General features: G+C 47.7%; 1 protein-coding gene across 1 annotated transcript in view; it reads left to right on the top strand.

Moving 5' to 3' along the window:
• The window catches only part of ddx1 (DEAD (Asp-Glu-Ala-Asp) box helicase 1), a 30,164-nt gene extending 17,911 nt beyond the window's left edge, over positions 1-12,253 (top strand). Inside the window, exons 2-27 of the mRNA XM_049757566.2 lie at positions 7,833-7,952; positions 8,041-8,092; positions 8,180-8,243; positions 8,367-8,396; positions 8,473-8,569; positions 8,643-8,690; positions 8,764-8,847; positions 8,914-8,997; positions 9,076-9,152; positions 9,239-9,311; positions 9,381-9,457; positions 9,532-9,646; positions 9,724-9,862; positions 9,970-10,030; positions 10,111-10,209; positions 10,287-10,376; positions 10,445-10,633; positions 10,728-10,779; positions 10,849-10,995; positions 11,059-11,150; positions 11,223-11,295; positions 11,359-11,431; positions 11,499-11,541; positions 11,607-11,702; positions 11,780-11,900; positions 11,971-12,253. Coding sequence (XP_049613523.1) covers positions 7,937-7,952; positions 8,041-8,092; positions 8,180-8,243; positions 8,367-8,396; positions 8,473-8,569; positions 8,643-8,690; positions 8,764-8,847; positions 8,914-8,997; positions 9,076-9,152; positions 9,239-9,311; positions 9,381-9,457; positions 9,532-9,646; positions 9,724-9,862; positions 9,970-10,030; positions 10,111-10,209; positions 10,287-10,376; positions 10,445-10,633; positions 10,728-10,779; positions 10,849-10,995; positions 11,059-11,150; positions 11,223-11,295; positions 11,359-11,431; positions 11,499-11,541; positions 11,607-11,702; positions 11,780-11,900; positions 11,971-12,101 — 2,223 coding nt within the window. The 5' untranslated portion in view covers positions 7,833-7,936 and the 3' untranslated portion in view covers positions 12,102-12,253. The remainder of the gene's footprint in view (positions 1-7,832; positions 7,953-8,040; positions 8,093-8,179; positions 8,244-8,366; positions 8,397-8,472; positions 8,570-8,642; positions 8,691-8,763; positions 8,848-8,913; positions 8,998-9,075; positions 9,153-9,238; positions 9,312-9,380; positions 9,458-9,531; positions 9,647-9,723; positions 9,863-9,969; positions 10,031-10,110; positions 10,210-10,286; positions 10,377-10,444; positions 10,634-10,727; positions 10,780-10,848; positions 10,996-11,058; positions 11,151-11,222; positions 11,296-11,358; positions 11,432-11,498; positions 11,542-11,606; positions 11,703-11,779; positions 11,901-11,970) is intronic.
• Positions 12,254-12,521: the final 268 nt, after the last annotated feature.

Here is a 12,521-nt window from a genome sequence, read left to right as displayed (position 1 = left end):
AGCCGCTGCCCGCTTACCCCGCGTTATTGGACAAATATAGGCCTTCTCGCCTCTGCACAAAGCCAATAATGGCGTGACAACTTTGACCCGGCAGTTGACTTCCTTCTTGTCATTTCGGAGCCATGTCGGATGTCAAACGCTGCGTTTTGTCCTTTAAGCAAGATGTCAGCCGCTTGCCATGAGAAAAATAGCAACAATGCTAACATATGAAATTGAGTTTTGGCTTATTGATATTATATATTGTGTGCCTTTAAATATATATTGCGTCTTTAAATAGCAAGTCCAAAAATGTGGCAATAAAAATAAATGTAAAATCTAAATCTAATCATGAAAAATACATTTTAAATATATTTTTAAATGTGTCTTGACAATGGCTAATTATTTTATTCCCATAATATTATTATAGTTTCCTTTAACTGCTATAACTGTTTATTTTTTGCACACTTTATAATCCTCATTTTTTATTTGATTTTTATTGTTTTTCCTCTGTTGACAAATCTACGCAGCAGGTTGTCAAATCCCCGCTTGTGCCTCCTCAGGATCACAAGATGAAAAAAAATAGTCAGCGTGCCTTAAGCTGTTTCCTGATGTGGCTTTTGTGCAAATACTCCGCATGCCATCTGCATGTATAGAGAAGCGCTTAAATGGCTGATGATATCACGTGTGCCAAGATGAGCCATATATTTATCCACCCACCATACTTCACACGCTCGCCGCACCTGGCAGCTCATCTACTCGCAGCATTTCCATTTCAAAGTCTCGCACACAAAATTGTCCGCCATCTGGTGCGAACGGCTTTTTCGCCAGTCTCTCTCTCCGCGAGGCAAGCGCTGATGCAAACTCAACCCAAAATTGTGACGTTTTTGTTCGCAGATAAAACTCGCTGTGCCTGAAGTGCGGTAAATATGCGTGGGGATTGTCAGGTGGCCCACGGGAGGTCTTATCAGTGGCCTTCAGAGGCTCGAAAGAGTTGTGACTCACACCTACGGGTCAGGCTCGCACGATTTGCAGCGTCTCGTGGCAGGCGGGGAAGGAATTTCACGCTATCAAAAATGGGATGAGCGTTTTATTGTCAGTCTCCTCGTGATAGACCTGCCTCATAGCAAAATGTTCTGCAAAATGGCCGCCAAAATGGCCGCCAAAATGGCCGACTTCCTGTGTCTTTTAATTCAACTCCCTAAAAGCTAACATATACTGTCGTGTGAAATAACATAGACCGGCTAACGCAAATTAGCATGCGTGTCTCAGTAATTAAAACAGTACTGAAATTTTCTCTCTGCTCCGTGGGGACAACTATTGAAATAACAAAATTTATGACCGTTAATTTCGCTGCATAAAGGCGTTGGCTTCAAAACGGACGACATAATCGAGCGGCTCGGAGCTAGCGTCACGCTTGGACGGCCACGTGGTCTAACTCGCGACTAATTTATCTTGCATCGGCACTCCGTCGCCGACTCGCCCTCCTCCGATATCACCGTAAGTCAAAACAGCCCGGGAGAAGATGATACGGCGCGTAGCGGCGTGACGCCAAATAAAAGACTCACCAGCAGCGTGGACGTGATGGACGAAGCTCGGCTTTGGCTCTACGCGTCTTTATCAGCCACTTCAAGCCCCTCTCTGCTGACATTTGACAAAGTCCTCCTTTCTTGGGAAAGTTGAGCAAAAGTGGGCTTGATGAATTCGACACGGCAGGTTGTTTTTCCCCGCCTCGGGAGTTCCACACAGCAGAAGTTGTGCTAATATGTGTTGTTGCGATGGCCTCACAGAGGTGTAGCGTTTAAAGCGTGACCATTTGGGCTTTTGTTATGACTCCCGGGCCGGCTGTACTTTATTTTAAGCATTCGGTGAGAACAATCCCATTTTCACACTTTGTGGCACAATTTTCGTGGACATTGTGTACGTCCTTGACATGGGAGATGCTCTCAGCTCGTCGGTACGGCACTAATAAGAGTGTTTCTTCACAAAGGATGAAGAATCACACTCACGTTGGTCATTCCCATAAGAGCAACTCCCAGCCATCACTTTTGGAGTCCTAATGAACAAAAAGCAAAGAAGATTGGAGTGCATCTATGTCTACTCAGTTGCAGCCTAATGGTTTGTTTTTGTCCACCATGTCGCGTTTGAGGACAAAAACAATCAAAGCTATAAAGAACAGAGCACACAAGTGGGGGGAATCAATCACCCATTGGAAAGCTTCCTTTTTGTCTTTGCCGTCCCGCAGATGTTTCTTCTCCAGTATTGCTAAATGCGATTCGACAGTCGTGTCTCACGCTCAACTCTTTTTTCTTCTCCCCGCTTCTTTCTTTTTTTTTTCAAAATTGGTCATATGTCATTCGGAAAAAAAATGCTTTAATTAGAAGCCGAAGAGGTGTTGAAAATTTTTGCCTCTCCACAAGTTGTAACCTCCTCCTGCACCATCTGAGAAAAGCTGAAAGAAGCACTCGTAGGATTAGCCCAGCGTGGAGCTTAAGGCCCAAACACACACACAGCCTCCCATATAAAACCATCTCTTGTGTACTTTTCTCCTTGAAGCATCGTTTCACAAGTCTTTTATTTTTTTGCCGAGCTGTCGCTGTCATTTTTGGTCTCTTAACTTTGTTCTTACGGACCACTTTGCTCGGGTTCCGCCTCCTTCCGTCGAAAGGGAGACCTGTAATCAATGCAATCCATCTCTCCTCAGTGCGCATTTCCATCACTTGCGTTTTTAATAAGCAGATCAAGGTGAACATATCGACGCCGTTGCCCCGGTAGCCAAGGCAACCAACGGCAATTTCTCTTTGAATAATAAAAAAAAAAAGAAAGAAACATGACAGTCGATTTGAAGGGGGTCATGTTCGAGTCCCCTAGAGTTTTCACTTGGATTGAAATTGTGCATCCAAAACAAAAATTGTCAAACGCTACCTTCTGCCATCTTGTTGAAGGTAAACCGTTTTTCTCCCCGCTCCTGTCGTCTCCAACCTAAATGCGCTAATAGAAGGCGCTGTGGCTAATCAGTAGCGTCGGCGTTCCAATTAGTTCGTTGTCAAGAGCGATCGTTCTTTTAAAAACACAACCTCCAATTCGGTGTAACCAAGCGTTAAGTCGACGCCGTTTATTAACGAGCCCATCGAAGATGTCACGGCGATATCTGCGTGAAATATTCCTCCAACAAGATGGGCCTACCTGATAAATACGCCGCCTGGGCCTGCCTCGGCGAGATTACCCGCCAAGTGGATGGCGCTGTCCGTCGCGCGGCCTTTCAGATGCGTATCGGCGCCGCCTGTCAACTCGCGCTATCGCGTCCTTATATTGGATTGTACATCATCGATGCGGTCGAGTGTCGTTACGCAAAACAAGTCAGGTCAAAAGAGACGCCATCGTTTCTGTCTCGTTTGTTGTTTTTTTTTCACCGCCGCCACGGCTCGCCCAGAGGCGAGTCATGCCGAGCGACACCGAAGACATTTAAAATAAAAGCGGAAGAGATTCCGTCGCTCCCCGCATATGTCAAACATGCGTCGCCGCTCGGCAACACTCGAGCAGCTTCTCCCTCAAGCGCCGTCACGTTGGCAGCCGAGCGCAGATTGTCGACTTTGAGCGAAGACATTATTCATGTCAGCGAGATGGGAACATCGGATTCGTGTTTAATGGAACATGAAAAGCAGCCACCGGGGTAGACGAGAACAAACACTGAAAAAGAAGGTCCGCGGGTTTAGCGTTAGACACCGGGCCCGGACTCGCAAAAGTAGCCGTTTATGGAAGCTAATAAAATAAAAATAAGAAGAGCTTCTATTTATTTTGCGGCCCCCTAAAGCGTCATCGATCGCTATCGATGTGTTTGCGGACGGCGCCCCCAGTGACCCCACCGCCAAAGACAAAGAAAAAAATCGTACAGTTCCAGATTACAGCGTGCGACGTGATTGCCGTGCGGAAGCCGGACATCCATCACGGAAGCAATACTTTGGTGGCGAGCGGGATGCGCCGACGGCCATAACTTATCTTGACTGCCTTGTTTTGTATTCGTTCTGCCGACGTGGCCAAGGACGGCGCAGGTGGACTCTTGATTGATTGCGTTTGAGACGCAGCAAAGTCACAGCTGAGCTCTCGGCAAGACCGTTCTGGCTCGGCGAGGATGGAGCCGAGCGTGCGTGGAATTTGCTTCAAAAGCCCGACGTCACGGTCCCTTGTAAAGTGCTTTTATTTTGAAGGCCTAACCTTTAACTTGATTGTTCCTAAAAGCTAACACAAGGCGATAGCCTCCGTAAAACGTCATAAAAATGTACTTTCTGCTTTTCCGCTATCGTTTTTTTTCTCCAGATGGTAAATTGCCAGCGTTGGCTCCAGCCGACGCCATCGAAATATCGAATCTGGGCCCGGCCTCCACTCAACCCCTCCTGTGAGCTGTCCGCACCGCCGTCGACTCCATTTTGCTCCTAATCATGACTTTATTGACGAGGCGAGGGTCCACTCTGTCGCGCGGGCCGCAACCACTGAGAGCAAAATCAGCAGGGAAGCACATGGGAGGGATAATCGTTTGTTTACGCTGGGCTCAACGTTGACTGTCCTTGCGTTGTTCTCCCGCTGAGACGGAAAATTCCAAGTATTCATCGTATGATGAGTCGTGGAACACGTTTCCGCCGTGGAATTCTTTGCCGTGTACAAGGTCGTAGCCGATATAGAAGTATGTAAGCGATTGCGGAATCCATTTCTAATTTGTTGCTTCCAAAACCAAAATGGCTGACTTCCTGTTCGATTTTATTTCTCACGCAGGACAACTTGAAGTTCAAGGCACCGAGCGGGGGTCCGCGTTGGCACCGAATGAAAACCGAGCCTCGGATTCATCTCTGTTTTGTTTTTGCGCCTCTTTATCAAAGACATCCATCGCCACCCGCTAAATATTGCAACGCCGGCGGAGAATTTCTCCTGCGGGCGCGTCGTCGGTCCGAGCAAAGAGCCCGAGCGCCATCAATATTGCAGCGGCGTCATGCTCCTATAAACAGCCATCACTTATTCATGAGCCCCAAATGCGTCAGCAACCTCCACGCAAACACATTTCAAAGAACAGTCGCCTTCCGGGGGTTTGGGGAGGTGGGGGGAATCCTAATCCCCTAATTCTGACGAGAGGCAAAAAAAAAATCAAATCAACTAAATCGTCTGAGCCGCCGTAGAGCGTCTGATCTTCTCGCGTTAGGAAATCAACACGTTTATCTCACGCGTCGATAAGTGAACATGAACAGGATAAGCGGTGAATGAAAGAATATTTTCACCGGCGATAGAAAATATTCAAAGTGTAGTGAAGTTCGGATCAGGCGACTGCCTGTGCCGAAGGCCGCTCACCCCTCCCACCTGGCAAACGTTACCTTTTTTGCAAGCAAACGCTCCTAAATTCTCCCGAAAGGAAGCCGCTCGCACTCAGCGGGCGCGCTGCAAAGTAAATGGCTGCAATAACCCGAAGCGCGCCGGCAATTACAATGAGAGCAAACAGCATTTCTGTATGAGAGGATCTCTCATCACGGCAGTTCACGCGGCGCACCCCCAAATTGCCGCACAAATAATTAATGTCACTCTCGCTTGGGCTCGCTAATTTGCCTCCAGGAGTCGAGCATCCCGAATATTCGAATATAAATAGTCTTATCTGTGCTCACCTTTAGAGTGCCTCGTTGTCTGCCGCGAGTGCTTGCGAGGATCCTTTCCTTTGATGCCATGAAGACGTCAAAGCATCCGAGATATGCAAAAAAAAAAATCCAATTTCCATTCGATCCACCTGAATTACAATGACGCGCTTATTATTATTCCAACGTGGGATTTCGATACTGCGGCAATTTCCGCAACGAGCTGACTTTTCCGCCTGTGTGTGCGGGGGTGTTTATGAGGCGCGACCACAAAGGCATTCAAAGGTTAATTCCCGCCGCCCGCGGTGATTATTCATCCGGCGACATAATGCAAACTTCTTCAAAAACGGAGTAATTGGCAAATTTGCTAAAGTGCGCGACACTGACATGGGTGAAGAATATTAACTGCCGTCGCCAGCGGGACTCAAGAGTCACGTTTGTTTTCGACACGGCCTCGGCGGAACCCAAATTGCCATTCGCCGGAGAAAAATCACCTCAGCTTTTGCCACGTGTCTTCAAATCGTCGTGCTGCTGTTTGTAGTAGCGTAAATAGCCGCGGCGAAAGCTTTTATCAGCTAAACGCGGAAAGTAAACGTACGCAAACACGCACATGCTCTATTGTCTGGGATGGACGGACGCAAAGGGGGGGGGGGGGGGGGGGGGGGGCGAACCAGTCGGTGGCTTTTAGCACGCCGCATATAGCCGGCCGCCACTTGTTTGCGTTAATGCGCTGCTTTTATCCACAACATCTTGAGTGCTTCCATTCAGCCGGGATGGCCACACCAGCGGGGACGCCCAACTTTGACCTCCACGGCGCAGGCCGGGAGCACTCTGCCCATTACCACGAGGCGACGACGGGCTTTCTGTCCATCACGCCGTCCGTCAGGGTCTCCTGATTTTAAGTCTCGTTCGTTATTTGCGTTGCGCGATTGGCCTGTTCTGACTGCGCCTGAGCAAATCTGCCTAGCAACAAGTACTCATGCGTGCAAGTCAGTCAATTAAAAATGATTTTGATGTCAGGGGTGCATGTGTAAAATACCTTAACATGTAATTATTTTTTAATCAATCCTGTGTCATTGTCAAATCATCTCGATTCTGGGCCAGGATGTTTTCTATTTGCAATATGAGGAGAAGAAATGTCAATCGAGCCTATCAAGACGCTTCTGAAGTCTCATTAGCTGAATTAGGAGCGTCTGATGGATAGATGGATGGCGGCCAGCATCATTCCGTTCTCTTGCTTGCTCTTCTGTCATCTCACTTTATCATCCTCATCCCTCTTTGAAAGTCATGCACAGCTTATTGCTAAATACACAGGGACTTGGCACACACACACACACACACACACACAAGCAGCAGCCATGGCGTTGATGATAGTGAAGGCCCAGCAGGAGCTAGCGCAGGATTACAAGAGCCTCTCCAAAATGGAAAGCAAACACACTTCAGCCTCCTTCCGTGACTTTAATTCTCCCTAAGATGCCTTCGCTGTCTCTTTTTTTTTTCCTTCCTTCTATTTTCTGCATCCAGTTTCAAAAATAGGCGACGCTATGTCAGAAGCATTAAACTAACTGCAGTGGTTGAATACGAGGATTTGTCAATTAAGTTTTGAATAGGAAGGGTCAAAAATATACTGGCACACTTTGAGATTACCTTGTAAAAGTATATGAAAATATCAATTTAGCATCTACTGTGATATAATACATAAAGTCTAATTAAACGCCAGCTGCACTTTATTCCCCTCCTGACTCAGCACTTTATTATATTAACTACGGTCGACCATAAAGCTCATAAAGTGATGTCAAATCATATTTTATAAGTATATGCATGGAAATTCCTTATTATTCTTATCATCAGATGACATCTCCATCTGCTTGTGACATATTGTCACATCAGACGAGAGTGCTAATGAAAAAAACATATGTGCACATCTCATTGAAAAGCAACGCACACACGGTGCATTGAATCCTGAAGTGCTCTAGCACCACCTATGCATTGGAATACACATTTTAATTCATCAGATTATTTCCATACAAAGAAATATAGATTTGTATACATATAAATATACATATTTTTAAAAATATTTTAATAATTTTGTATTTTCTTTTTAAACGTAGTTATTCGAATTTAATTTTTAGGGACCCGCTTCTTAAATATGTTTGAAGAGTCTCATAATAGTTTTTATTTAAGTAGTTGTTGCTGTGTTTTGATGTTTTTGTTTTTGTTTTTTTCTTTTTTTAATTATAAAAGGGCCGGAACCAATTTCACAACGCTGTTTCCTGTCGACTGGATATGAAAGTGCACCAAAGGTCCATTCGTGTACGCTTTCCATCCGTCATCCACTCATAGCAACTATGGCAGCATATTCTGGTGAGTTCAACTTGTAACGTGACCGTACGATGAACGTAATGTGTTTTATTGACGTAATGTCATTGCGAGTAAACGTTGTGTTGTGCAGAATTGGGCGTGATGCCCGAAATCGCGAGGGCCGTGGAGGAAATGGACTGGCTGTAAGTCACTTGTTTTGGCAACCTTTCCATATTGCTGTCTGACATGTTTTTCTATTAATTCCTTTTATTGCCATGATTTCATGTCAGGCTTCCCACTGACATCCAAGCGGAGTCCATTCCATTGATTCTCGGTGGAGGAGATGTCCTCATGGTGAGCCTGTCAATATTTTGCGGTGGTGGGCCGTATTTTTTAAGTTATATCAATCGGAATTTAGATTGGACATAAAAATGTCGACAAGAACAATTGACAGCTTTTTTTTCCTTCTTCTTAAAGGCAGCAGAAACCGGTAGCGGTAAAACAGGAGTGAGTATTGAGCCATATTTTTAAAAATGGACTTCTGATTAATAAGGTTTTGCTCAGGGTATGTTGTGATTGTCAGGCCTTCAGCATTCCCGTCATTCAGATTGTGCATGAAACGCTGACCGACCAACAGCAGGGCAAGAAAGGCAGAGCCAACGTCAAAACGGGCGGAGCGGGTCTGTAGCTATATTTGTCACTTGGTTGAGAATATTGTCGGAAATAGTGAAGATATCTTGTCTTCTTTTTCAGTCTTCAACAATTGGCAGATGAACCCTTATGACCGAAGTGCTGCATTTGGTAAGAAGAGCAAGAATAAAAAATTAAAGACAGGCAAAAGTTGAATTCCTCCCGACTCGTTGCTTTTCTGCAGCCATCGGGGCGGACGGCCTGTGTTGCCAGAGCCGAGAGTTTAAGGAATGGCACGGCTGTCGCTCCACCAAGGCCGTGAGCAAAGGTGAGCCGTCCGAACTTCAGCACGAGCCACGTTTCGTAACTTGAGCGTCTCCCGTTGTGCGTGCAGGGAAGTACTACTACGAGGTCACGTGCCACGACCAAGGCCTGTGTCGCATCGGCTGGTGCACCAGCCAGGCGGCTCTCGACTTGGGTACGCTTCTTGCTTTTTGATTTTTGACCAACTCAAAATTCTTTTTGCCCTACTGTTTTTTCTTTTCTTCCTCTGTAGGAACGGACAAGTACGGTTTTGGTTTTGGCGGAACCGGGAAGAAATCAAACAACAAGCAATTTGACAGCTATGGCGAGGTCAAACACAAAAGTCACCTTTGTTGACTTGACACTGCTTGTTCATATGGGAAAGGATCATTTTTTTCTTTTTCTCTCCCTGACAGGAGTTCACCATGCACGACACGATCGGATGCTACCTCGACTTAGACAAGGGCCACATTTCCTTCTCCAAAAATGGTATTTATTATCTACTGTATGTTCACATGGACAATCAGTTGTCTGATACGGCTTTTTTAAATCATCCAGGTAACGATCTGGGTTTGGCTTTCGAGATCCCTCAGAATCTGAGGAGTCAGCCCTTCTTTGCCTCTTGCGTCCTCAAGGTATTGACGCTTGCTTCTGATAAAGCGTCAGCTCACAGCACTGACAATGTTTTTTTTTTTTTTATGTGAGCCAGAACGCAGAGCTGAAATTCAACTTTGGCAGCGAGGACTTTAAGAATCCACCCAAGAGCGGCTTTGTCGCCTTGGATCAGGCGGCGGATGCTCACACGGTCAAGTCTTCACAGACGGGTCCGTAGCTTCCCCCCCAAAAAAAAGCTCAAAGCTGTGACCGAGCGGCAGCGTTCATTTTGTGTCCCTCTTGGCAGGGAGCGCCAAGGTGAGTCAGGTCAAAGGGTCCAGCAACGCCCCCAAGGCGCTCATCATCGAGCCGTCCAAGGAGCTGGCCGAGCAGACGCTCAACAACGTGACGCAGTTCAAGAAATACGTGATCGACCCCAAGCTCAGGTGCCACTCAAAACTTGAGGGGAATGTTGCTGCTTATAAATTGCAATACTGGTAACTCACCAGCAGATGGCGCCAACACCCTGGTGATTTTCTTGTGTGCTTTGCAGAGAGCTGCTGGTGATCGGCGGTGTGGCCGCCAAGGAGCAAATGGCCGCCCTGGAGCAAGGCGTGCGTAGCCGCATCCCAAAATTTAGCTGCCACGCTCGTGCCGCTCCCACTTTGTCAATTATTTTGCCATCCCTTGTTAGGTGGACATTGTGGTGGGGACCCCCGGTCGTCTGGACGACCTCATATCCACCGGAAAACTCAGTCTCTCCCAAGTCCGCTTTCTGGTCCTGGACGAATGCGTAAGGATGAGCGTTTTTATTTGCGGGGCTTTACAGATGGAGGCAATCATCTGCCACGCTCGTTTTGTCGTCTCCAGGACGGGCTCCTGTCGGCGGGCTACACGGACTTCATCAACAGAGTCCATCATCAGATCCCTCAAGTGACATCCGACGGGAAACGGCTGCAGGTACTGCCAGACGGCGGGTCCTTCATCACGGGGCCAAGTGGATTTGATTTTGACATTCACGTTGGCAGGTGATCGTGTGCTCGGCCACGCTGCACTCGTTCGACGTGAAGAAGCTGTCGGAGCGCATCATGCACTTCCCCACCTGGGTCGACCTGAAGGGCGAGGACTCGGTGCCCGAGACCGTGCACCACGTGGTCGTGCCCGTCAACCCCAAGGCCGACCGGACCTGGGAGCGGCTGGGCAAGAGCCAGATCCGGGTCAGTTGGGCCAACTGGGCCGGCGGATGGCCACCAGAAATTGGCTGTTGCTAATAGTTGTTGTTTTTTTTTTGGTTGCTTTCTTGCTTTCCAGACAGATGAAGTCCACGCCAAAGACAACACCAGACCAGGGAGCAACTCAGCAGGTGCGTTTGGGATGGTTCATGTGTGCAGGCCACACCGGACCTCACACAGGCACGTTCTGCGTGTTCCAGAAATGTGGTCGGAGGCCATCAAGGTACTGAAAGGCGAGTACACGGTGAGGGCCATCAAAGAGCACAAAATGGACCAGGCCATCATCTTCTGCCGCACCAAGATCGACTGTGACAACATGGAGCAGTACTTTATCCAGCAAGGAGGAGGTAGTGAATCACAATTAATTTTTATTTTTATTTTTGGGGTGTAACATGGCCCCTTTACATCAGGCCCGGAGAGTAAAACCCACCAGTTTTCCTGCGTCTGTCTCCATGGCGATCGCAAGCCCCAAGAGAGGAAGAACAACTTGGATCGCTTCAAGGTAAAGGAAGAACCCGACACCCGACGTCGTTGTCGCCGCCGACCTGCATTTGACTTTATCTCGCGTCCTCAGAGAAAGGAAGTGCGGCTTCTCATCTGCACCGACGTGGCCGCCAGGGGGATCGACATCCGCGGCGTTCCCTACGGTAGCCGTCATACATTTTAATTTACCGCGCGCCTTCCGTCTAAAGTGCTTTTCGTTTGGGTAGTGATTAACGTGACGCTGCCGGACGAGAAGCAGAACTACGTCCACCGCATCGGCAGAGTGGGTCGGGCAGAGAGGTGAGGGCTCCAACGGCTCGGCTATTTTTCCATCAACGTTGTGATAATTTTGCTTTTTTAAACACAGAATGGGCTTGGCCATCTCATTGGTTGCCATGGAGAAGGAGAAGGTAAGAGTGTTGTGTATTTATGGCTGTTTTGGGAACAGAGTGTTGTAATATTTGCGGTAACGCAGGTGTGGTACCACGTGTGCGCCAATCGAGGCAGGGGCTGCTACAACACGCGACTCAAGCAGGACGGCGGCTGCACCATCTGGTACAACGAGAAAGAGGTGAGCGGCGCTCCCGCCTTCGCGAACCCGTTGCTCGTGACGGTCGTCATTGCCCGCCCCCCCTTTTTCAATCGCAGCTCCTTTCGGAAATCGAGGAACACCTCAAGTGCACCATCACCCAGTGCGAGCCCGACATCAAGGTCCCCGTGGACGATTTTGACGGGAAGGTCACTTATGGCCAACGCCGGAAGCTGGGAGGTACGACTTTCTAAACGGAATGTGTTTGGTTTGTGATGTTTAGCCCTCGCTGTATATGTGGCGGCGCTAGGTGGCAACTACAAGGGTCACGTCGATGTGCTGGCCCCCACCGTGCAAGAACTGGCCAACCTGGAGAGAGAAGCCCAGACGTCCTTCCTCCACCTCGGATACTTGCCCAACCAGCTCTTCAAAGCCTTCTGAGCGCAGCAGCATCGAGCGGCTCCCATCCGTGCCCAGGCCTGTATGGTGCACATAGCTAAAAAAAAGAATCATTTGGTTGAATAAGTTGCAATTTGCAGAAGCATTTGATGCCTCTGTGTTTTCTTTTCTGAAATAAACCTGGTGAGCACTCAGTGGGGATTTATTACTTCCATTGTTGGATCAAAATTGCATTGTATGGTGTTGTGATGTCAGCTGGGTGACATGGAGGCAGCCTATCTCACTTGACTTTTCTACATTTTTTATTTTAATCTCACAAAAGAAACACTAACCCTTGCATGAATCACTAGTTAAAATCTAGTTACTACAAAAGTATTCACTTTTCACTGAGCTTTTATTTTGAAACCTGGCTTCCACGCATTCCGATGGTAAGTTTTATGTTGAAACTTCCTGGCGGAACCC

Source organism: Syngnathus scovelli, chromosome 20 (assembly GCF_024217435.2).
Source record: "Syngnathus scovelli strain Florida chromosome 20, RoL_Ssco_1.2, whole genome shotgun sequence".
In the NCBI taxonomy this organism is placed as follows: Eukaryota; Metazoa; Chordata; class Actinopteri; order Syngnathiformes; family Syngnathidae; genus Syngnathus; species Syngnathus scovelli.
This window is presented reverse-complemented; position numbering and strand designations above follow the sequence as displayed.